General features: G+C 41.6%; 1 protein-coding gene across 3 annotated transcripts in view; it reads right to left on the bottom strand.

Moving 5' to 3' along the window:
• PKP4 (plakophilin 4) overlaps positions 1–25192 on the bottom strand; it is a 60334-nt gene extending 35142 nt beyond the window's left edge. For all 3 annotated transcript variants that reach the window (XM_086465946.1, XM_009946882.2, XM_009946880.2), the window contains exons 1-2: positions 25064–25192; positions 10974–11086 (exon numbers count right to left, since the gene is read on the bottom strand). In XM_086465946.1, the coding sequence (XP_086322072.1) occupies positions 10974–11086; positions 25064–25192 (242 nt within the window). The remainder of the gene's footprint in view (positions 1–10973; positions 11087–25063) is intronic.
• Between the last annotated feature and the right edge of the window lie 1687 nt (positions 25193–26879).

Below are 26879 nucleotides of genomic sequence, written 5' to 3' on the forward strand. Positions count from 1 at the left end.
TATTTTTCAAACAAAAAACTATTTAAAGGAAAAACAGGCAACTCCATCAGATATTATAATGTCTAAATATCAGCATGACACTTGTGATTTTGGGTAAAATGTATCCATTTCTAAATCAGTATTATTTATTGCTCTTCTTTCCAACACAGCTACCAATTGTAAAAAAACTTTAGCACAGCAACATGACCAATACTAGGTTCTTCTTCTTGAAAACAAAACCAATCATTTAGGAGCCTTTTTTGGAAACACAGTATTTGTGTATAAGAGAGTGCTAAACTTGCACACTAGCACAAACTAAACTACAGTTACAATGAAGTTTAAAGAAAAAGGAGAATTCGAATGCAGGTTCAAGTGTCTGAAAGCCAACTTCATACCTAGGTAGTAACCTAATTTTTACTACGTATTGGCCATTCTTTCCCTCAATTTTAGTGCCTTTTGGGATGCTATGCTTATCTTCTCTTTAGAATGTACATAAAGCAGACCAGTTTGAAACTCGGTGTATAGAATGACAGGTGAAGAGCTGAACTCCAGACTAAGACCTTCCAGGCTCATCTGCCTTCAGCAGTTTGTGTTCTACTGCATTTCTGGGATGCTTGTGCAGAGAAGGGTGCTCAAACACAGACTCCACTAAATTCAGATGCATGCCTGCACTTTCACAGATATTTTCCCTTTCCCGAAGCAAAGCCCAGAAGCACAGGTATCTGAAGTTTAAGTTACTGCGACACAAGTCCAACGTCAGACACACTAAGTAAGTACATAAACAAAAAACAAACCACACGCCAAACCAGGACAGGCAACTAGTTCAACCAAAGCCCATCCGGTGGGTTTGGCCAGGCCAGTTTAAGAACTCACCCTACAACAACCAGCAGCTATCTTCCCCACACCTCGGCTACTGTGCCCAGGAGAGTTCTGCCACTCCACCGAGGGCAAAGTCAGGTGGAGCCCTGACACCACCTCCAGTGGTGTAGTTTAAATTGGGATTTAAACAAACCCAGATTCTGCACGGAAGGTCAGAGCCACCAGCTAGCAGGAGGTAACACACGGCTACAGGTGGCTGTTTCTTAAGCTACTGCAACTTTCTCTGCAGAGGAACAGATGAAGTGACGGTGGTACGCAAGCTAGACAGCTCTGTGAAAAACCAGGAGTAGCTAGAGATGCCTAGAACTCTGCAGCAAAGGCACTGCACTCCATCATCTGGCTATTCCATGCAGTGCCAGGACCACCAGACCTCAATTTTTGCACAGCCTTGGGCTAAACTTCATTCAAGTTAAATAAAAAGTTAAAAATATTTCTCATTTCAAGTATGTTACCACCGAATGTAACTAGCACATTAACTCCAGAACGTTTCTTTGGCCCATTTTGGGAATTGTAACTACACGCCAAGGCAAATTCTGTGCCATTTTATTGGGTCTTTTCGCTGGCAAACTGAACCTTGTGACTACTTTGATGAAACCTTTAAAAATCTTTCCATTGTTAAAAATTCATGAGGAAATTTGTAGCAAAACTAGTACTGAATTCAAAAGAATTGTACGAAATGGGATGAGTTTTAATTCTTGAAAGCTGAGTTCTGAATGTTAGTTAAAGAACACGAATTCTTTACAGAGTATATTCTTTACTCTTCACTGAGCAAACTTGGATATAAAGAGTTCTTTAATCAGTTACTGTCGGACTAGTCATTAATACTTGCTCCTCCGAAATGAAGAAATATGAAGACTATTTGACAGATCCTGTGAACACTGGCCCCAAAATTCTCATGCTACCTGAACACCAAGTTTTATACTCTTCACCTTGTACTTTATTCCTCAGGCTTTCTGGAAACTCAATTCGCTACAACGAGATGACAGCATTCTGCGGTGCTAGCAAAGGTACAAAGTGCTAAGCACACAGAAATACTCTACTCTTACACAGACAAGACCACAAAACCCCCAGACGTATCCCTACCCAACACATCTGGCTAACTAAGCTTTCCTTACACGCACAGGACTGGAGAATGACGAAGGCTGCTCTGACTGTGGGGCCTAAGTAGAAAGCTGCTACTTCAGAAACAACGAAACTGGTTAAGAATTTGATGTGATTCTTATTGAATTATTTTTGCAGAAGTCCAGCATCTATCACCTGCTGACTTCATCATCCAATCCGGTCACCTTACAGATTAAGTGTTCTGAAGTTACCAAATCTCTGAGCTTTGATAAGTAAGCCCAATGCATTTTATTCCATGTTTTAAAAACCAGTGTGGTCAAATACTGCACTACCACTGAGAAGCTGCTGCCGTTAACCAGTCATTATCCTGTCTTTTCCTGAGACTACCACGCAATGTATCTAAAAGGAGCCCATATGTGATGCACTGCACTTCTAAAAATACTTAATTTTAGCCCACTATTATCCTTGAAAAATAATTAGGTTAGTAGGGCAGACATAAAGAAACTATATTTTTCTTTCAGAACAGTTTGGTGTAATGCATACAGTTTTCAATTAGAGATAAATATTATTACAGTAGAGCAGCTATTTTTAAATGCTGTGGGAGGAAAGCATAGGTAAAATATCGGACATACAGTCACCACAGAAAGAATTCTCTCTTCCCTTCTCAATCTGCTTCGCAGGAGCACAAAGAATAAGTGAACTAGAAACATAACTCTACACTAAGTGCATATAAAATACATACACTGAAACACAAATTTTTAGCCAGTAACACAAATATTTGGTAACTGAAGATGGAGCATGCATACAAACTGCTAAAATTCATTTTTTTATCCTTTGCTCTCCCCCCCACCCTGTCACTTGTATTTCCTAAGTATCTGGATTTGTTTGGTTTGGGTTTTTTTGTTGTTTTGTTTGGTTTGCTTGGTTGGGTTTTTTGGTCCCTTTCTTAATTCCACACCTTTTCTTTTAGTTCAAAGCTAGTGTCTTAGACACAAAACTGAACCAGCTGCCAGTCTGGAAAAAAACAACCATATGACAAACGGAAAAGGTTTTGTATGAAGTCGCTCGGAGGCAAAACATACCAAGGATCACTGGTACCACCTCACAGTCTTCAAGCGATGCCTCTCAAATAAACACTTCCCAGCTTTGGGTTTCCCAGTTAGGAAAGGAGGTCAACAGCCGTCTCGGTCAAACGGCTGTGACAGCCCCAGGACTTGGCCACACCTCAAAGGCAGAACCGGCCGGCCGAGGCCGTGGCCAGTCTCTGACGGTACCTCTGTACGGGATAGCAAGGCTACAGGAACAATACCAAAATTTAAGAAAATTGAAGATTTCTAATTTTTGTTACGATGCCTTAAGCAGCACGCTATTTTTAAAACACTATGTAAATAGGCTCTGGTCTTCAGCTTCTAGACTGGACAGTTAACTTAAATTCTCGGTGCTACATACATCTTTTGCAGGAATTGTATGACATGAAACAGTTTAAGCCTATTACCTCAGAAGTGCTCAAGACGAAATGTATTTGATTTAAACAGTACTGCTTGAGAGAAATGTAGTGATTTCCATTGCCTGTCTTATGTGCTTGAACATGCCACTGTTGTCATCGAAAAGAGGCAACAGCTGAAAAAAATAAGTATCATTTATTAAATATTTCTAAATCGGTGAAAAGCTGTAAAAAGCTAAATATATAATTCTGTTGAAAACATATGTACCTCATATGTATTTCTTTAGTATTTTAGTTTACTGCTTGGCTAAGCTTTCATCATTGGAATACATCTTTCTTGTCAGGCACCCAGTAGCAAACACTTTATTCACAGGGATTTGTGCTTGCTGCTTAGGCAGAGCTGCCAGGCAAAACTTAAGTGCCTGTTACAACTGAATGTATTGTTTTACTTGTCCTTTATCTTCCATTTTAAACGTCTACATCAAGAACACGTTTACAACTATATGCAGTATGAAGGCTTATAGGTTTTTATAAATGTAACTTAGTGGTATAGGGGAATTTATCCAATAAAATGGCATATATTAAACTCCACAAACTTGTAATACACGTTACAAGCAACTGGCAACCATGAAAATCAGTATAACCAGATTCCCTATTTTTCCTTTTCTTGTTGCTATCAGTTAGCAGAATTTTTCACAAATGTTTTAACTAAGTGAGGCAATTTTCAGTCTTCAACATTTCCAACAGCTATCCTCTTGATTTCACTAACACGCCTAGCTCCTGCACCCACTCCGCTAGATGCTGAACACAGTACCACAGCTGCCTCACGTCCCACGACCAGGAATCAAACAGCTCTGCCGCCCACAGCAAGTGCTCCTGCGACTCGCTAGTTTTCGGCTGATGCAGCAAGCACTAATGCTCTAGGCATGAATTCAGACAGCTGCATCGGGACTAGTACACCCAAACGTGGTCACTCACACTGAAGGATGCCACTTCAGTTCGAAACCCAACGCTGAGAAGCAATTGAGACTCCCAAGCCCCCCCAGTAGACAGCCAAGCACGGAAACATCAGTCCCAGGGATCGCAGGAACGGCTGCCCCGCCCCAGCCCTGCACTGCCTGACGCCACGCACCCTCACACCGTGAGACTGATGGTACACCGCCCGTCACCAATGCCCTGCTACTGGTACCCCAAAACAGTCATTCCAAATGCACATCTCCAGCATGTCTGGCCATCTTCGGAAAGAATTAAGAGTCCTTCAAGAACTCTTTTAGCTAAAGGAGGCACCACGGTAACTCCCGCAGCACTCGCTGCCCTTTCAGCACCTCAGGCACTTTCGGAGGGTGACAACACGTACCATCCGATCCGTCACGACTGCCCACTGGAGACTACGGCATCGTGCATGAGCGCTCCTACGAGCAGTTACCCCAACTCAGCTGACACGCAGTCACTTACTGCCTCCCAACCTGCAGTGCGAGCCAGATCTACATTCACAGGGAAAATAACAATCCTGTTTTGTAGCCCAGTCTACTGTTGGGCGAGATGGTAAGTATTGACATGCAGCTGAATTCAATATTAAATCATCGCTTTTCAGTTTATCACCAGAGCAACTCATCAGTAAGCTACAGGGATTTTTCCTCATACCTGAACATCAGCATATTACATACCCCCCCCCCCCAAATGCCTCAATTCTACTGGCACTCAAAAGCTTTGACAGAATTTCGGAAAGGTTTATAGACTGGGTAAACAGAAAACAAAAATATGAATACTGGAGCTATAACAAGAAACTGCAAGTTTCACTCATTTTCGATGCAGACACGCAAAAAATAAGCATTTCTGAATTTCTGTGGACTCAAGACAAATGACAGCACAGCCCCTTACTTTAAACAGTTGAAGCTGCCTGAGTGCCGCAGCTGAAGTGCCAAAGGAAAGACATCACATTCGGCATCAGACTTGGAATGATGTCTTCTGTAACTCAAGATAAGTGCCTTTGATCACCCACTCACCAAGCTGAACATCTTAAATAGCCTTATCAAATGACGGATTGACTGGAACTACAGGGGCTCTTTAGATCCTAAAAGTCAGAGCAGGGGATCCTGTAATGGTTCCTGAGGTTGTCTGGTAAAACTACAGCCTAGAAAAGATGCAAGACACTGCATACACATCAAAGGTAGTATGTCCACAAACTACCGAGAGCATGACTCTTACTATACATTTACATTCCCAGGACGGCCTGAAGACCTGGAGCAACCAAGTAAGGAACTACAAACCAGAAGGAAACACACCAGTGCAAACTTCTGTCTAACATGTATGTGTGGTCACAAAAGCTCGTACGAACCCGGCTGTGAAGAAAACATGAAAAATCCTGAAAATCTGCTGATGCTACATAGACCAATTGTTCTGCTCTTGCCTTTTTTTCCCTTTTTTAAAACTTATTTTTATTTTTTTCTTAGCAGAAATGAAAGATAAGAAAAAAAAAGTTCATTTACTGAGACAATTCCAAAGTAAGGGCATTTCAAAGTTCAATCAAATAGTAAAGAGAGAGGAAAAGACACTTAATGAGACTGGTTTTTGAAACAGGTGATCAAACCTAACACAGTCCATTCTCAGGTTCTAAAATTAAGGTCACAAGATATCATTACAGTCTAAAAAGTAATGAAATAAAATCAAAATCTTTATTTATTCTGTCAAACACATTTTAGCCCTACCTTTATTGTACGCTGAAGCTCTGCAAAGAAAATTATGTGTATCTTTTCTTACTTACTTTTAAATTTAATGTAGCCCTTTAACGGATTTGTTTTCAAATTTCAGTAAGTGTAGTATTAGTGCAAATAAATAAATAAATAAATGGTTTAAGTTACTGTGATTCCTTCCCTCTTCCCGCCTCGAAAGCACATACTGATTCTAAAGGTAATTATGAGGTATTAATATGGAGCTTATCATTTGTCATGGAAGTTTAGTGATACCATATATTGCAATATACGCAAGAAATTTCAAACTTACCTTTTGGAAATGCCGAAATATTTGATACGTCATGAACAAAATGAAACCAGTTTCTGTAAGGACATTAACCCCCAGGTGAGCTCAGCGTGAACAGTCTCGTCAGGATAAACGTGCTGCTGCACGCCCTAGAACGCCGCGAGCGCGGGGGCGGCACTCAACTGGGAAGTGTCTCACATCTTGCTGCTCCTCAAGTGGAACAAGAGTCACACAGCTTAACCCGACAGCGTGCTGGCCTTCCACCAAAACCACCTGCTCTGTTTACACTCTTGATAAGAATTCTCCCATTTTATGAGAAAAAAAAAAAGTGTGACCTTGCAAGGCAATACATGTCCATCTCACAGAAAGTTCACAGTGTTCAGTCACAGAGTGCAAAATTTACTGAACCACTTCGGAATATTTTCTACTGCAGAAAGTGCACATTGTATTTCAGCTGGCATTGGGAAAAGTAGAGAAAATAAACCATCCAGGTAGCTACACAACACATTTAATTTTACAAAACTCAGGAGACTTCAGGTAGGCACATTATTACTCAAATTGACTGTTCAGTACTTGAAACATTAAAATTTTTGTTGTTATTTACTGTACTGCCGAAGGGGCTTGCGTTCCAACAAAGCCTAGTGCGCATTTACTTTTCTTAAAGTGTTTGTGACAAGCTGCTCTTGCGAGTGTGGTATTTCACAATTAAATTAGTAAGCATTAGCCTTTGGGTTCCCAACACCGCTCAGTTTTCACAAGCTACACACCATGGATAACTCATGAAAAGAAGCAGTCGACAGTCATACAGCCAGCTCCCGCCTGGGAGGTCAGGCAAGGTGTCTAACAGAGCGAGGCTGACTCCTGACCCTCGGCACACACCGATAGCCATCTGCAGCAGCACACACTCCAGCGCATCCGGCAGCCCAGATCTGAACTGGTAACGCCACAGATGCAAAGGTAGCTGCCAGGCTGAGTCTGACTGTACGGGAGGCTGCACAGCCCCGTGGCTTCTTCACAGAAACCTGTGCCTGTTATAGCATGAAACAAAAGCAACAAAGACACAACTGAAACCTCACGCTGTTTTTCCCAGTCTATCATCCTTGATCTTGTCGTGTATAATCAGGGTGAAAATATTTAACGCTTACATGTAACACTGATCATGTACCATTTCAGGCTCTTAACAGGTTTGAAAGCGTACGGGCCGCCATGAAACATCTTAGAAGTGCTGAGCACAATACCCACTTATAAAAACACTTATGAGAAGAAATAATTTTAACAGGCAAGTAACCTAGGGGCACACAAAAATAAAGCTGTACTGGAACCCTGGGCTAGAGCTGATCTAGTGCATCCTTTTCCACCGATCACACTACAACTGCTCAGGATCTGCAGATCTGCTCCTGTTCTCATCCCTCATAGTCCTCTTAAGCGAGCAAAACAGCCAACGACTCCTGCGTGCTGCCTGCATTTTCAATATATTTGTAATACAGGTGGGCAAAGACTAACCCACCTGGACTACAGGTACCTTCTGTGTGCTCTGTTCACGTGTACAAAGCAACACATGCATTTCGTAAGGACCAGCAGGAACTCTGTGAAACGAGAGCCCTTCTCAGGCGTGCTCAAGCAGGTGACAGTGATCCCCAATGCCTGCCTCCAGAGGGATCCGTCCCGCTGACACCCGCACGCCTGCGCCCCGCACTCTGCTGCTGTCGGGGCTCATGGCCATGAAGACCGGCTCAGAAGCCACGTGTATCACTGCAGAAGTTTAAGGCACTGATGCCACACCTCCCCCCTTCCCTCACCAGCTGTTACCAGGACCTCCCTTGGGCTGGCACTGGTGCAACTGGGTGACGAGCTTGCTCAGAGGGATGACTTGACTGGCGCAAGAACAGCTGGAAGTCCAAGCTGCAACCACCCAGGCAGGCGTACGCTGCCGCAAGAGTACCTGCGACTTCAGGTCAGCACCTGCTTTGCAAAACGGCACCACCTCTGGGCCCATGCTGGCTTGCAGGAGTCCAGTTTAGAAGTGGGTAAATCAGGGGCACTGCTACGACCACAGAGGTCAACAAACCCTTCAGCTGGACCTCTGAAATGAAATGCTCCCAAACGTTTTAACCACATGAAAGGAGATGAAAGCACTATCTTTGAAACAAAGCATTGTTCATTTCCTTGGGGACAGAAAACCTGAGCAGAGGGTACAAATAAGAAGGTGTACACGTCTTAGGCTTTAGTCTTGCTTGCTTTCTTTAGTTTCTACACACTGTTTGGGGGTTTTTTTTGGTTTTGTTTTTTTTTCCTATAAGACTCTGTTGGACAACTGTTACATCTGGCTAGGAGAAACACCATGCTGCTCTCCAAACACTTAACTTCTCTGTGGTTATGGGAGCAGGCTGTTAGCTGTCTGTGACCAATCTTTGAATGCAGCATTCAGCTGCCAAGCCTTTTCACCATGCCCTCTGTGTGTTTATTTAATTTCTTGTCAGCCTTAGCCAAACATTTACATCACCCAGTTTGGGGAAACACAGGTACCTTTTTATGGCTGTAAGTTTCGCTGCTATATTGGTGTCTGCTGTGATGCTGCTCTAAGAGACTGCTTTACCTTGATTCTTTCAACAACTCTTCTAACCACACTAGAAGCAACTGGCTGTAAAGAAATGAAAGCATCTATTTCAAATAGAGATTCTGGCGGTTTTTCAGCTTCTCATACATCTCTTAAAAGGGATATCCTCATTAAAGAATAAGTTAAAATACTAACCAAGGACACACATCTCTGAACGGATTGTCTAAACCAGGTTTTAATCCCACGTCCCTCAGTAAAAACATAATGTAGCACAGCATTCTCATCTACACGGGACCAGACTCAGCTGGGATAAGAAAATTTAGAAAAATAAGACCAGTGCTCAGAATAAGAGCTGTCTGTAAGAACACTGAATGTCATTTTAAATGTGCAAGACACTTTATAAATAACTATGGAAAATTTGGCCCAGAAACAAAACTATGGCCCAGAAAACAAGAGCTTGAATAGTTTATCCATATTCATAAATGTCATCGTACTGAAGAATACTACAACACATGTACTAGTGTTTTCTTCCCCTAAACTTTCATAATTTTTTTTTTTTTTTAATCCTAATAAACATCATTTAGCCATAAGGAAGCAACCAAAAGAAGAAATGACTCCGTGATGCTATGAATTATGTTTTGCATCTTGGTAAATGGTGGTATTTGATAGAAGTATAGGATCTAACTTATTGTGCAGATACTGGTAACTGCACGTCATTTCAAAAACGACACAGCATTATCTGTGGGATAAGCTAACTCTGGTGTTCTTTGTACACGGAAGTCTCCAGACTTGAGATGCAGAAAAATCTTCTCCTTTGTGTTACTCAGGCAGATTCACTGAAAATGGACATTGAAGACAATGAAAGGTGGTTGAAGGCATAAAAATAACTGAAGCTTTTTACTTATTCTTCCATAGGAATTTCACTTTTTTAGCTTTCAGAACAAAATCTGAGCAACAGCTGGAGAATTACATGGATCTAGAGGGAAGACAGGCAAGCATGAAGGGTATAAAATAGTCATCTTGTCCAAGGAAAACTTCTGAATATTTCAAAGTTTCTTAAACAGAAATTCTCATGCTAGTAACAATACTGTCAAATGACAACTTGGGTCAAGCAGTTTGATGTATAAAAATAACTGTGTTAGCTGGTACACTGGCTTTTAAATCTATTTTTAAATAATCGCCTCCTGTTTCTTAAGTTTTTGTAGGAAAAACTTTCCATTTAACTTGCAGAAATATTTATTATGGCCACAGAAGGAAACATTTCAGAATGATACCCGAGTTCATTGCTGAAAGAATATAGAAACAAGCAGTATTTAAGGCAAGAAATAATAATGTTCAGAGCATACTCTCTATGTACACGCCAAGAGGAAGTTTGCTGTAACCCGAAATGCAGGTATATATGTTTCATAAGAGAACACATTGTTACCGAGGCTTTCAGATTCAAAAGCTACCAATCATTTGATATGCTTGAGATGAATGAGTGCCCAAACACATTTAGAGTTCAAAAGTTTGCTCAGGAAATTAAGAAAAAAAAAAAAATCAGAATACTAGTTACAACTGAAATATTAACAAAATGCTTTGCTATAGTTACTGTCACTGCATGTGAAATACATCAGGTACATTTCACACTATTTAAACACACTAACAGTACCCTGAGAGCAAGACATTCCCTGAAAACAAGTGTAGCATCAGAAAGGATTTGAGAAAAGCTGGATGAAACTAGATAATTAATTCAGAGGGAAAAAAGGATTACTGCAATTAACTAGCACTGTTACTTTGATACCAGTATGTATGTCTACTGTACCTCTCTAGCTGAATCTTAAAAGTAAAATTCAACATATTTAAAGAGAAATTAAAGCTTTACATACACTCTATTGAAATTGTAATCAATTATTAGAAAGGTCTCTTTAAACTGTCCCATAACTCTTTATGGCAAATGTGCATATTGTTTTGTACTTCAGGTATTAATGGAAGGTGAACAGCTATGAAAATATACGTACGTAGGACATAAGCACCACTAAAAAGCCCTTTAATTTATGGGACGTATGAAAGTAAAGTCATCAGGACCTGTACCTTGTGCTGGCGATACTTGGTGATTCTGCTCCAAGCCTACATCTTTCTAGCTGATTAGCCACAATTTGCCTTTCCACTTCCAGTTCTCTGGTAAGTCTTTGAAATTGGAGCTCCTGAAATTTCAAAATAAAAAGAAAAGCATTCTTGATGTTAAAAAATGGGTGTGGATTAATTCTGAAACAATCACTGTTTCATCACAATCACGTCTCTTGTTTTGACTCTTCCTTAGTGGAATAAACTACTAGGAGATTAAAGTGGGAATTTAATGGTTCTTTAAATCAGTGATTCATGCAAATATTGATTTATTACCTGTTACAAAAGGAAAAACATGTTTAAGCATTTGCGGATTTGACTCCTCCTGCAAATAAAATTTTTTTTTGCATCTCCTTACATTGCCACAATCCAACAGAATCAGTGTCCATAAAGTCAGTCTTCATCTATAAACGAGGTATCCTGGAAAACATCGCATCCTAACCTTTCCCACTGAAAAACTTCAAGTCCTAAGCTACATCACGTTCTGACTTCTGTATTCAAAACCTCAAAACTTATTACTTCAAAGTGGCTGAGGGTAGAGACATGCCGTTTCACCCTTCCCGATTTCAGCTTTTGCTCTATTTCTTGGTCAACGGTACCAACCTCAGACTTCGTAAAAGGTTTCTGGAACATAACGCTCAGGGGAAGACATGGGAAATACAAGCACTGCACAGAATGTTTGTGTGTTATTAAAATCTGGAAACGTTTCTATAAACATGACACTCTGAATTCTGTACTATGTCACCAAGGGATACTAGTGATGTTTTCATCCACAGCTAGGTTTTGTTAATGATCGAGAAGGATTCTATTGAGCAATTGTATGATTTTTCAAACGGATATTCTATATCCCCTGAAGTTTAAGTAAACTGTTCAACGCTATTTAAAAACAGATGAACACTGGTATTTCATAATCTGACGAAGCAAATCTTATACACGTGTCAGATAGGGCAGAGAAGCATTCCTTTATTTTTGAAGTGCAAATTAGTAATAAGCGTTTTTTTTCTGAATGTAAATCGTGCAATTGTATTACACAGTAGTCACACGCCTTGCCATGTTATAAAAGTCACCTTCACTCATAGATTATAGCTAATGCAAGCTATTCTTTCACACCTCATATTACATGGAGTGAGCCTTAAATACTTTGCTTTCATTAATGGTCCCTGAAAGCACTCTCTACATCTTGCAGCTTGTACACATTTTCAGTACAGTGAAGCGTGGTTCAGCAACATGCCCCGTGGCTTTCAGCAGCCCGCCAGTACCTCTCTGCCTCGCACAGCTCTGTCCTGGAAGGCTTCACGGCAGTGCAGAAGAGAGGTTGTAGTAAAAAGCTACTCTGAAACCAAGATTTACCTTGCAGAAGTGGGGATAAAGCCTTTCCTACCAACGACACAATGAGATTACCGCCAAGAACCCCCAAACAGGCTAATTAGCACTGATTTCATTAGGAAGCCAGCTGAGGGCAAAGTCAAACAGCAGCTGCTGTACTGCCGAAAAAACTCCATACAGCAGATGACAAAAAAAAGAAAAGATACTTCTGAAAGTCTGATTCGAGCTCCATAGAACAAACTGGCCTGTTAAAGATGCTCCACTGCCCCTTCAGACGCTCTCAGGATGGGCAGACACTTTCAAATATTTGTCAGGGCTCACTAACCAAACTGCATAAACACACCCTAATATTCCAAATGCTGGACAGCAAAGCTCTTTGCCTCCAGGACATGGAATTGCCCAAGGACACAAGCACCCGCACAACAAGGCTGCACTTTTCTACTATTGCTCTGCTAAGAACAGTTCAACAGAGCAGAATCCTCTGTAGCTCCATTAAAAATAAAGATGCAAACTGCGGGAGCAGCGGGAGGGAGATGTGGTCCCCAGCTTCCTCCTGGCCACCCCTGCCATTAGGTTGGCACTTACTGCCGAGCTTCAGCATTAGAAATGCTTAGCAGTCATGCTCAGACAGGAAAGAGCATTTTAGGACATATGTCCTAAACTTGGATTTTATTTATTATTAGCTTTTAGACAGAATTCTAAAGCTAAATCCTTTTAATCCTGAGACCTGATACAGCAAGCCTCACTAACATAACCTGCGGACCACCGCAGATCTTACGGGCCTGTATAAGGACTAGAAAGTATGGATCATGTCAGAAGGACTGTAGGACATGCGACCGCATCCAGTGGCAGAGATCAGTCGTCACAGTCCAATACCAGGTCTTAGCACGACTCAACTTCGTGTTACACCAAAGCAGTACACATACACCCAGGCAGTTTGTTTGGACAGTTTGTCTTTTGCAGAGAAAATACTAAAAGCAAAAAAAAAAGTAAAAAAAAATTATAAACGAGAATTTATTTTCCAATGCTAAGTCTGAATCTAGATAAAACATCCATCTAAAAGCTGATTCACTAGCCAGTCATTAACATGCTGGTGGAGAATGCTGTGGTTTTCAAAAAAACCCATTCAGATGCTGAAGCTCTGTAAGTTCTGAAGCAAATGTCAGCAAGACAAGTTTTTTCCCAGGTAAACCATGATGTATCATATAGCATAGTATAAAAAGAAATCTTCAAAATAAACAGCACTGCACTGCTGATTTGCAGAAATATATAAAACATTTAGCCTATGTTTAAAGCTGTTTCCCATTCCTTCTTTTAAATCAGTATTTAAATAGCAATGTCATTCATGCTAACTATGAATTTGAATACAAAACTCAAGTTGTCTTCTGTTATTTACTGATCTTTTAATTAAATGAATAACATAAAATACGCTAACCACTATTTGCTTCCATTCAACCAATCTCTATTAATTCGCCTTTTCATTACAGGCAGAGGCATTAATGAAAATAACATTATCCCAGAAAACATACTGTTAATAGACACTCGATTGAGCTCTCTGCTCCCTTTGCTATCTCCCCCTGCACTCTAAAACAGTCCTTTACTCCAGCTCACGTGTATTTCTGCAGGAAGGCATTTCACAAGGCCAATGTCACCACTAGGCAACTTTTGTCATTTGTGTTCCAGAAGGAAAAGCTTACAGAAAATGAACAAGCCCCACAAAAAGGTTGACGTTGTCTAGAAAGCCTTTTTACATAAAGTGAATCAACTAAAAGGGAGCACGTACCAAAGCAAACAGGCCAAAGCTCCGGTTCCAACAGTTACAATGGCAGAAATCAGACACACAAGAGCGAAAATAAAATCTGGCCTTGTAAACCAAGCTTGCATCTACACGACCACAGCTTTTTAAACTAATTTGCCACATGCGTCTGTCCTAAAGCTGTTGAAGAGATGAACCAGTTAATTGAGATCATCAGAAAAATCAATAATGATTTACATTTCACAAGTGTAAAACAATTACAGGTTTAAAAGACAAAAAAGCGTCGCTGAAACTAAAACAATGACCAACGCAAGAGAAGTCTTCTCTAAAACACCACAAGTGTAACAGCTGCAGAATCACAGGATCACAGACTGGCAGGGGTTGGAAGGGACCTCTGGAGACCATCTAGTCCAGCCCCTGCTAGAGCAGGTTCACCCACAGCAGGTCACACAGGATCACGTCCAGGCAGGTTTGACTATCTCCAGAGCAGGAGACTCCACAACCTCCGCAGGCAGCCTGTTCAGTGCTCTGCCACATTCAAAGTAAAGAAGTTTTTCTTCATGTTCAGATGGAACTTCCTATTTTTCTTTGCAGCACAGAAAAGGGATCAAAACAAAATACAGAAAGAGAAAGTGTAAGACATGATAAGTTTTTTTTTCATTTCATAGTGTACTTTCTTCCTATAGTATTAACAGGTACACAGTTTCCTTCCCACCCTCCCTGAGAACTTCTCAGAATATATTCAAATTCTTCATCTGGAAAATAAAGGTCCACCCAGTTCCAATAATCACTTCAGATTTTTGAGGATTTCAGGCAATTAAAATAAAACAGGCTTAGCGAGGTTCTGATTCATAGAATGGTTTGGGTTGGAAGGGACCTTAAAGCTCATCCAGTCCCACCCCCCTGCCCTGGGCAGGGACACCTCCCACCAGAGCAGGTTGCTCCCAGCCCCATCCAGCCTGGCCTTGAGCACTGCCAGGGAGGGGGCAGCCACGGCTGCTCTGGGCAGCCTGTGCCAGATACAGTCACTGTAAAAAACCTTTTTCCTTATGCCCAGTCTAAACCTACCCTCTTTCAGTTTAAAACCATTTCCCCTTGTCCTGTCACTACAGGCCCTGGCGAAAAGTCTCTCTCTGTCTTTCTTGTGATCCCCCTTTATATAATGAAAGCTGCAACAAGGTCTTCCCAGAGCCTTCTCTTCTCCAGTCCAAACCACCCCAACTCTCTCACCCTGTCCTCACAGGGGAGGTGCTCCAGCCCCCTGAGCACCTTTGTGGCCTCCTCTGGATTTGCTTCAGCAGGTCTATGTCTGCCTTGTACTGGGGACCCCAGAGCCAGATCCACGTGGGGTCTGACAAGAGCTGAATAGAGGGGCAGAATCCCCTCCCCTGACCTGCTGGCCACGCTGCTCTGGATGCAGCCAAGGATACGGTTGGCTTTCCAGGCTGAAAGCTCACATTGCTGGCCCACACCTAATTTTTCATCCACCAGGATCCCCAAGTCCTTCTCTGCAGGGCTGCTCTCGATCCACTCACCCCCAGTCTGTACTGATCGTGGGGATTGCCCTGACCAAGGTGCAGGACCTCACACTTGGCCTTGCATGAGGCTCATGCTGGCCCACTCCTCAAGCCTGTCAAGGTCTCTCTAGATGGCATCCCTTCCCTCTAGCAAAGTAAATCAACTGCATCACACAGCTTGGTGGCACCACTGTCCATGTGACCGATGAAGACAGTAAATAACACTGGTCCCAGCATGGGTGCTCGAGGGACACCACTCGTTACTGGTTTCCACACAGGCATTGAGCCATACTATAACTCTTTGGACGTGGACATCCAGCCAAATCCTTACCCATCTAACAGTCCATCCAGCAAACCTGCCTTTCTACAAGTTAGCGGCAAGAACGTCATGGGTGACCATATCAAAGGCCTTACAGAAGTCCAGGTAGACGACATCAGGAGCCCTTCCCTTGTCTACTGATGCAGTCACTCCATAGTAGAAGGCAAAGGCCACCAGATTGGTCAGGCACAATTTGCCCTTGGTGAAGCCATGCTGGTTGTCTCTAATCACCTCCCTGTCTTCCGGATCTTTCGACATGTCTTCCTGGAGAATCTGCTCCATCATCTCACTGGGCATTGAGTGAGGCTGACTGGTCAGTCAGTTTCACCCTTCTTAAAAACAGCTGTAATGTCTCCCTTTTGCCAGTCACTGAGGTCTTTGCTGACTGCCTTGACTTTTCAAATATGACAGAGTGGCTTGGCAACTACATCACCCAATTCCCTCAGGACCCTGGGATGCATCTCATCAGGTCCCATGGACATGTGTGTTCAGGCTCCTCAGGTGCTCTCAACCTGACCTTCACTTACAGTGGGAGGGATGTCATACCTGCCTTGAGGTTCAGGGATTTGATGGAAGTGGGAAGAGATTACTATTGAAAACTGAGGCAAAAAAATTTAACTTTAGCATCATGGTAGGGAAAGAAGTCTTTTCTTTTTCTGCTGATAATTCATTTTCTATCTTGATACACAGTCTCTCAAATGTATGCAGTTTGGTCTCCACAGCGAGAGTGAAAGCTCAATCTAGAAAATGGTACAATTTGGTTTTGGCTGGCAGAATGATGCAGGGATACACAGATAGCATCGGACTGTTGTGTGGCCTGCCTGACAGAGTTCTTAATACAGACCATTTTTCTCTTAAAAACCCCAACATTGTAATATAAAATTGGTATATGCAATTGCACTACATCCGAAGTAACAAATTGCCTGTTTAAGTAAAAACCCCTATTTTTTCCCCACACTGCAAAAATCCAAAGCCAGTTAAAACGAAGAACTGCCCTTCTATTTTTCTTGGGGGTGGAAAAGCTGAATGCAACAAGTGGACATCGTAGCAATAAATTTTACTGCATTTATTTATACTACGGTTGAAAGGCAAAACTCACTAGTATTCTATCAGAAAAACAGTGCGAGGTAGAGGTAAGAGGAAAAAAAAAACAACCACCAAGCCATGTTTGGCCACTTCTTCTGAGGTATTTGCGCTGTTGATTTTGGACCAAAACCATCAGTTGTCTATTTACAATATGCTTCATAACTTTGTATTTTGGTGCTGACCAAAAAAAAAACCCCAAAAACTAACAAAAAAATTCACAGTGCACCGAACTGCCAAGGTGCAAAAGGCATTCTCAACTCATCTGCCACTTTGAAATCATTCTGATGCTTAAGAGATCTAATGTATTTTTGCAAGTGCAAGCAAAGCAGCAAAAAAAAAAAAAAAAAAAAATCAGCTCTATTTTCTAGTCTGAGTAACGCTCTTTGAGTGTAGCCTGTGGTTCTGACAAGTGGCAAAGTTTATGTACTTTTTGAAACAATGAGTGCTGACTTATGTATGTCTTAAGTTTGGTATCTGCAGCTGTAGCTGCTATGTCTTAATACCTGCATAAATACATAAGAGGGGTGACTGTAGAGGTACCATCTTTTTCACAGCTGGAACACCTCATGTTTTAAGGCCTTTTTTCTTGTCACCATATTCACATAGAAAACTAAGTCCTAGTCAATTCCAAACAAGTGCACTGAACACCTTCACGGTCTATGCCTCCTTATAATGATGTTCATACCACCCTGAACGGCTACCTACCGCCACCATGTCCCCCTACCAGACACCACATTACTTACAGCGGGAATCTACGTGCACTCGCTTCTCTAGCCAGCTTCCCTGAAAGCAGTGGGGGAGACGCTCCTCGAAGAGAACGCTCCCATACAGCGCTGGCTGCTAGTAACACAGAGAGGCTGCTGCCCTGGGCAAAAATCACAATTAACTGATTGTTATAGTACCAGCTTGTGACAAAATGACATGACAGGAGACAAATAAAATACTTAATAAGCCTGTTTTCATTTGCACAAGAACATCTACGTGGCAAGAACATACTAAAATTATAGGTATAGATACCCAGCATATGCTGCCATACTGCACCAAAAGGACCAGCCAAATCTTCTGAAACACACGCACACTGCAATGCCTTGGCCAGAGCTACTTTTTTTCCAAAAGTATCCAATATACATCAAGGGAAAAAAAAGCTCTATAATTCTATTCACCTGTTTAGGAGTAACTACTTAATCACCTCATAAAACTACAGTTTTTGTATTCATAACCTAAATTCCACTGCAAAACCAGACCGTATTTCTTAACACAAAGCTATGAAAAATGCCAGCTTTAAATACAACTACACTTAAGGAACAGGAAGCATATGCATGGCTGAAGAAACAGAAGACAGCAACTTGCTTTGGAAAGGAAATCATACAGACTGCAGGCAGACGAGCTTCCATGAGTGAAAACCAAAACCCATCAAATTTTAGAGCTGTGCAATTTCCTTGTGAAGGCTGAAGTTTCTGGAGGAGGACAAACCCTGAACGGGGTGTTGATGTAGCAGCGTACACCCCAGGTGACCAACGACAGGTCTTACTTGGCAAGCTCTGCAGGCCAAGACACTTCAAGGTCTTCACTGCCACCAAGACACAGATGAGGCAAGTTATACCAATCCTGAAAACAAAACGCTCTTTTCATTTGAAAGCCGAGTACCTCTGCCAGGCTTGTGGCTCCCTGGCAAGTGAGAACAATTGCCACCCCACTGTGTTGAGCTATTAACAGAAAGTATTTGAAAACAGTTAAGTAACAGCAATGTAATTCGTATGACTGACCACGAAGACTGTCATTCTCCTGCTGCAGGCTTTGATAACAGAAGGTTTAGAGGCAATTCTGTGATTTCTACCTGCATCCCACTGTGATACCATGTTGCAGAGATCCAACGTTTTCATTTTTGTTAACATGCAACTTTTATCCCTTAGTTACACGGACAAGAATGAGGAGTATACGTTCACAATGCTGAAAAAGAAGGTTTTTTTTTCCTGCCCTGTTGTGATTTGAGAACCTCTGGCAAACACCAGGTAACTTAAGACTTTAAACAAACAGCGATCCAATTGGCTAACTAAGGTTTTCTGGTGACAACTACGCAACAATCAGCAGCAATGGCACAAGACGACTTACAACCTCTGTTTGATTGGCACATGCCTGGCTGGTCAGACCAGGATTGGGCAGCTGCGACATTGATGATGCCATTGACAGCAAGCTGCTGCGTCTTGTGCAGCTTCTTGGCTTCTACCAGTTCTCTGTGGTTGCTGTGGTAGAAGACAGGCCTAGGATGGGATGCTATTTCAAGTCGTAGTAACTCTGGGATATGCCAAGTTGCTTCTATTGCCAAATGTCACAGCCTTTGTGAAATATTAAGAAGGTCATCGTAAGCTGAACTACGGAACAGTTCTTAATCATAAAAATGTTGCCTGTTGAACAATTCAGTTGAGCCTGTTCCAGTAGTTCGAGTTGACGACCTAAGAAAGCATACCCTACATTACAGAGGAATACTTTTACCTTGCATTTACTATTTCTCATTCAACTGCAACATACAGTGCAGAGCCACGCAACTCCCATTGCCTATGAAAGTTCAAATGGTGCTAGAGACGAGGTAATTACCTTTTTGAAGTGTTATGATACAAAAGTGCAACAAAGACGAGGACAAACAAAATTAAGCTCATTTATACTTTCCTCATGTTAACCTCCTGCACCGATCTACGCAGAGTTCTACATGTTTCCACTTGCTATGATTTGGAGCTAGATTAAGCAGCTGACTACTTAAAAGCATATCGAATACTGTATTTTTCCATCATGAATATCACAGTGAAGTGACCTAATATTAAAATTCTCTACCAGACTCTATTGAGACAAAAACCCTGTACTTTTAACTAACCATATTAGATCAACCTTAACATTTTCTGTAAAAATAAAGTTTACTCACGCACACAACTGCATTTGCACGCTTTCAGTATCTCAGTATCTCCCAAAAGAGAAGACAAAAGATAAAAAAAATTGGACAGGGTAAAGAGAATCACAGATTACAGGACGTGAAACAACCCAGCTACAATTATTGGCTGATGGCATTTTCTCTGTATTCAACTGCACTAGACCATTAAAGCCCTTAATACTGTCATGCCTGCAGTGTTCACCAGTCTGGTAAAACAGTTCAGTGCTGCTCTAGCTGATGAGGGATCAAAATTTCAGCAATTCATAGAAAGCTTGCTCTTAGTGAATGGTAGAAAGGAAGAATGCCACTTGAGGTATTCCCTGACTACATCGGAGCAGTGCCCTCTTTGGAAACCGTTTGTTGCAGTGCTAGGTGTTTTTGGAAATTGGGGCTGAAGTGAAGTATCCTGTTCTGCCAGCTGGCGATCTGAGTTCAGCGGCTGCTCAGCAGACGGGCTGGCAATCTAAACATTCAAGCCTTACAAAAGGTATAAACACTCCAGTATATTTCAGGACTACCCACAGTTCTAGGGAGGCTCTTTTTCAAGGGGAGTTTCTCCTCAGAAGCCTAACAGGACATGCTAGAAAGAAAAAATAATTTCTAGATCAGCATATGAATAAAGAAGGCCACAGAATTTTGATTGAGGAAATGAGCTAGTAGTTTCATTTCAGACAGGCACAGCATATATTTTGTCCTAGAAGAGCCTCGGGAAGTGGATTTCTCAGATTTGATTCACCAAAACAGGAAATGCTTGTAAACAGCAGAAACAGCAAACTTCAAAGTTCTGGGATTGAAAAGGGAAGAATGACCTACGCAATTGAACACAATATTAAGAGACTTGGAAAAACCCCAGTTCTTCCAGTCATTCAGAAAAGTTGACAAAGAGTTTGTTTCACACATGCAAATCTTGGAAGTCCATTTAATATAAAGTAGCACCTTCATTTCAGAACTGATACACATTTACCCACCTAACTGATCACTAGATGCGTGCAAATCAGAATTTCAAAGTGAGGCTGTTCAATGTTTGTGCCTAATTACTTAAAGTGCATTCAGTGAGTCTTTTTTTCAGGTATCTTGTCAAAACGACATGCCTACACAGTCAGATTACATAGTACTTGACATAAAGTGAATCTGAACTGGTGAAGAAATCTCCAAAACTCAATACCAAAATACTGTCATTGTAGTAAAGACGTTTTTAAACATACAATAACAAATTGTTTGCTGTATGGAGAATACATTCTTTCCTCCATTTCCATCTGAAAAAGTTAGGGTTTTGCCTTGCTCCTGCCCTGCCAACCCTATAAAAAACACCTTGAATGATGTAAAGAATTTTGTACTTAAACAATAAAGAAGGGAAAAAAATGTGCACTTTCTAATTATATAGTTTAATAGAGTTATACAGAAGGAATAGCTTTTGCTGAAGTGTTGAACAAAAGTGAACACTTTAGGAAAACCCCAGAGATTTATGATTATTCATCCAAAAGCATATCCAATCATTCTTACTCTATTGTCACCCATTTACAAAAGAAAAGGTGGAAAGTTGTCCATCTTTAGGTGTCAAAAGCAACTAGACCAAAGAACAAAGAAACAAAAAACCTGCCACTACTGCAAGTGTTTCTGTTTTAGCAAAGAAATTAAACCCAGCAAATTTGTGTTGCCTTTGAAAACTGGATTGATGGGTCGTTTTTCCTGTGAGACCTTTTCTCTCAGCCCAGTCACTGAAAAGGAAAACTAACATGCTAAGCAGGAAATCCACAGTTCCAAATGATCCCATTTAATCTTGCCAGTTCAGCAGCAATGCATTCCACATGCAGCAGCGTACGGCTTGCACCTGTAAAGCAGCAGTGATCCCACAAACCTACCTGGAGTAGCTGGCAACTAGCTGCCCCTACATTCCAACCCCTCCCAAAAAGTTGCTGCTATGATGTTGCCCCTACAACTTTTAACAACTTGTTATTTTAGTACGAAAATACTCAAGTTACTTTTAATATGTCTAAGAATCTCCCTACAGAACCCAACTGAACTATTACCCAAACACTCCCCAGGATTCACAAACATAGACACGTATATTTCAATGCTTGAGTTTTCCTTAAAACTTGTTTCAGCATTCCCTAAGATACTGTTATCCATTATAGCATGAAAACTTTGTAACATTTTAGAAGTGAAACAGGTGCTTTGGAAAAAACAAACAAACAAAAGCAACAAAAACACCCAAACAAAACCCAACTACCTCCAAAACAAACCCACAGAAAACAACCCCCTCCCCAAAGCAAAAAACGACCCACAACCCATCATCAAATCCACTAAAGGAAAAAAAAAGAAAAGGCTAAAATATGTTCCAGCTTCAGTACAGTCAGCCTTAGGACCTCCCTGCATTCAAAAGGGAATCCTCCACTAGAGATGTAAATCATACCAGTAAAGGTCAGTCCCCCCCTCAATTTCACCGAGCAGTATATCCACCAACAGAATAACTGAACCTGGTAAAAGAACCACCCCCCTGCCCCGATTAAAGCCAGTGGTGCTTCTGGTGGTAGTGTCTTGTTTTTATACTAACAGGGGATGGATTTTCACATTTTCACATCAAAACAAAACTTGAGCTTTGTCAGAAAAGCTGTAGTAATCTAAATTTCTTCACAGATTACACTTGCTCTGCACATATTATTTGGTAACACTAAAAGTGAATTGAAATGTTTCTTTCCTAAGATATAATCAAGGGAGATTTACACAGCTGTCTGACAATGCAGTCTCAACGAAAGACTGTTCAGAGTTCAGGGGGGATGCTCTAGTTAGGTAAAAAAGTTGCTCTAAACTGGTGTGGGGTCATAGCAAAAAGAAACAAATGGAGAGTTTATTTAAAGTGGCTCGTACAGTTCGTAGACTAATTAGTGCAACTTTTTATATAATCCTACCTATGCCACTATGGTAGGAAGCTTAACAACATCATTCAATACATTTATCTACCTGTTTCGGAACCACTCTAGTAACTTGAAAAGTTTTTCCTAAGTTAAAACCTCACACAACTTGACGAGCAGTAATAAAGGCTTTTCTGAATTTAAGCGTTCCTGAGGTAATGCAGTTAAGGTGTGGCCGCTCTGTTTTACAAACACAGACCCACTGCAAACAGATAGGGATTCCTGTGTAAAAGGAAGTTAGGCCATAGCAAACAGCATAGTAGTTTCTGTTCAAGCTTAATAAAGTAAATAACTGTGCTGGAAAATATTCTGTTCTGGGCTTCCTGCCACACAGGAAGGGTGTTGAATATGTCAGTGTCCATAATTATTATCAACAGAAAAAATACCAGAAAGCAACAGTTCAGCTCTTAATTCTTTCACGTTACCATTTTCAAGAGTGAAGTACAATTTACATCTTCCTCCTCCTCATATTCATTCTAATTATCCACATGTTCCACAGTCAGGCTGCTGTTCTGAAGTTTGTGTTTCATTAACTGTTAAACACAATTTTAATTTTATTTTTTCCTTTCACCAGAACACAGTTGCTTAATAGTCCACACATTTAATAGTCTTTTTATGAATGGAAAGGGGAAGAGGTTTTAACCTCCTTTGTAAAATGAAGACATATTCCTTTGTCATTTTTTCTCTAAGAATTAGAGAAAGATAAAAAACATTTCTTGGGTAGGGAAGGGAATGCCAACAAATGGAGTTTTCCTGAACACTTACGTATCAACCTCTTGTGGACAACGCTGTCATAATGGTGTGTTCAGTTCAAGCAATCACTGTTGCATCAAAAGGGCACACAGCAGCTCTGCACAGCAATCACAGCAGTGAGCATTGGCTGATGATCACCAGCAATTACAGCGCTGTCATTTATGGCGGTGCCACCCTTCAAGTAAGCCACCATCATGACCATGTTCTGTGTGAACCGCAGAATTAAATGGACCGACATAAAACTACTACAAATGTACTTTAAGGCAGGGAATTCTGACAGACATTTGTGGCAAGCTAAGAAAGCACAAGGGAAACTACCGTCTTGGGCGACGACGAATAACTCGGATGACTCCGACTACTCGATAGCCTCCAGTATTAATATCCTTCGCATCGGAAGATTTAATATTAGTTTTAATATCACTAAAAAATTATTAGGGTTGCTATTGTAATCTTAAAATACTTTTGAAACTATTAATTTGGGCATGAAAATAAAGATCCAAATTTCTTCATCCTGCAGAAAATTTTCATTTAAGAACGAAGTACGAAATCTGTTGATACCAAGACAATATAATCTAATTCTTGCTTTTTTTTTTTAGAATATAGGACAACATATGAGAACGAATACATCAAGTGTTGGCATTCAGAGTTACTATCTTGAATCCAGCACTGATTTATCTTAAAAGAAGTTCTGAAACAGGGACAGCAAAGCAGACTTACTCTGAGATTCAGATGTTAAAATTTACGCATTAAGCCAAGAACGATGACCGTCATTTCTAGTTCTGACTATAAAAGCCAAAATAGCACTTCTCTGCATTCTTTAAAAAAACCCCACAAGCAAACAATCAAATCCAAAAACATTAGTTAGAATGTTTCTTTGTAAAACTGCAATTTTTTTCCCCTTGAATGATCTCTACGAATTAAGGCTGAACTTGATTTCAAACACAACTTTATTTTCCCTACAGAGACTGTCACCAAGACACGTGTCCATAAATGTGCTGCCGATTTAAAATGCATCACTGCCTTGGTATTGATAACTGAAACCAAACTCTCAGTTTAAACCCCGTTCTGTAACAAAATGCAATTAATCATACCAAATCTTTACGTGCAAATTTCTGTAAGATAGTACACAGCTCTGCAGAACTACAAAAAGGACCGGTTCTCAACGCTGCACCAATTCTACACTAGCTTTTCTTTTTTCAACCATAAACCTGCATTTCAAGTCTGATGGACAACAGTGCATACGTTCTGAGGGATACAGAATACCATAACGATGCTTCTGTTCAACGCAGTCAAATGAACCGTTTATATTCAGACTCTAATGCCCTGAAAATGAAAATATACTCTACTAACACTAGGCAACATGTTTTAGAAACGATGATGGTTTTTTCCAGAAATGCAGCAAGAGACAATGGTGAACTCCACAAGGCATGCTGAATTTCTGAACTGCTGAAAACAAGGCGTATACCTGTTCCTTTACAGAAGCCAAAATGGTAGTGGCAGTAGTCTCTGGTTCCATGCCTGGGCCTGTGGAAGTCTCCTGCGTTGTCTGTGGCAGCCCCTCCTCCACCATCGGGGTCTGCTCAGGGGCTGGCATTTTGCCTGCAATAACAATATTTTAAAATAGTTTACATTTTGAGACAGTGATGTTTAAAATCCAAGTTTTCAGATTCTCTTGTCTTTTTTCTAAAACCTTTCCAAACTTATTAATACCAACGTACGTTGCCATTACTGTGCTTCGCCTTCACAAACTGAAATCAGAATTACATACAGACCAGGAGGGCCAGGCAGGAGACAGCAGGCAGCATGATATTTAAAAATTGTTTTCAAACCACCATTTTGTGGTTGTTACTAAAAGTAGCAAAATCCAAGATGCGTGAAATACACTATTGTTAAACACTGAGAACACCCAGGATCAGTAACGCTTTACCACACGTGCAGTTTTTAGCACAGAACGACATGTAACAGCAGAACGCTTTGCTGTTACGAACAAATCATGGAAAAGACTAATTATGGTAATAAAAAGTTAATAGGAATAATGCTTCTAGTGTTCTTTTTGCAAAAGAGGAAATTAAAAGACTGAAGTTAAACCCATGGCCCAGGGCTATGGATAGCATGGAAAGGATCAACAGGATTAGCATTCAAGAATCCCAAGCTTCATTATCACGGAGGCAGCACACTAACGATTCCAGGACATGTGAAAAAAGCAATTAATTTGTTTAACTATAGAAGTCACATTATGAGGTGTGTTTAATACTTTGAAAATTGCAAGTAGGTGGTATTCATGTAGCTTCCGCACACATACCGCACGTTAACTTCCTTCAAAAAAAGAACATAAAGCTCGTGAGGTCTAATGCTAAAAGCAGTCAACATTTCGTGTTAGATTTTCAGAACAAACAAACTGAATATTCCTAGAGGAGACAAATAGGAACAGCAGCTTCCTTCACTTCGCAAAGAGCAAGGAGCAGCTTACACTGCAAACAGGCTCCAAGGCCAGAAGCAGATCCATAAGACCTCTCAGTCCTGACCTGCTTTAACCATGACCACCCCTTCTCCACCACCTGCCTTTCAAACACTGAGCCAGCATAAAGCTGGGCACGTGCTGCCGAAAAAGGTAGAGGACAGTCTACAAGGACAGTGGCTGTGCTGTAAAGCTGTGCGTTTCCCATTGGGTTGGAAAAGTAGTTGAGTTGACCCTCAAGGGTCACCCATCAGCCTCCACCACTGTGGACAGAAAAAGAAGAGCCGCTTCCCAGAGCACGCTGGAGGGAAGAGCCTCACTCGGCCTCAGCTGCCCTCTGGAGAAAGGCCTCTCCTCCCCTCGGCGACTGCACCAGCAACACAGTGAGGCTTCCCAGTAACCCGAAAGGAGGCCGTGCAACGGCCCATTCTCGCCCTACGCCCGTATTTGTGTTCATCTTCGGAAGAAGGAAAAAGAAATTGCCCAAGTATGGCACTGCCAGGTTTCTGGCTTCAGGGCTGCAGAGAGAAATCCGAGCGTGCCAGTGCAGCAACACAGCGAGCAACCCCTTTGCCTGCCTCCCCTCACCTCCCGGCAGCGACGAGCCACAAACGCGGCAACGTGAAGACGGCGCCACGCTCTGTCCTTCTCCCCATCTACAAACGTTCACCCCCAGAGGACGTGCGTCCCCCCGCCCCCGCCGGCAGCACCCCCGCGCCCGGCGGAGCCCGGCCCACCCCGCGCTCGGGCAGCGGCCCCGCCGCTCGCTGCCCGCTGGGCAGCGGGGTGCAGCGGCGGGGCCCGGCCCCGGCCCTCGCCTCAG

Source organism: Leptosomus discolor, chromosome 5, assembly GCF_034619465.1.
Source record: "Leptosomus discolor isolate bLepDis1 chromosome 5, bLepDis1.hap2, whole genome shotgun sequence".
Classification (NCBI taxonomy): domain Eukaryota; kingdom Metazoa; phylum Chordata; class Aves; order Leptosomiformes; family Leptosomidae; genus Leptosomus; species Leptosomus discolor.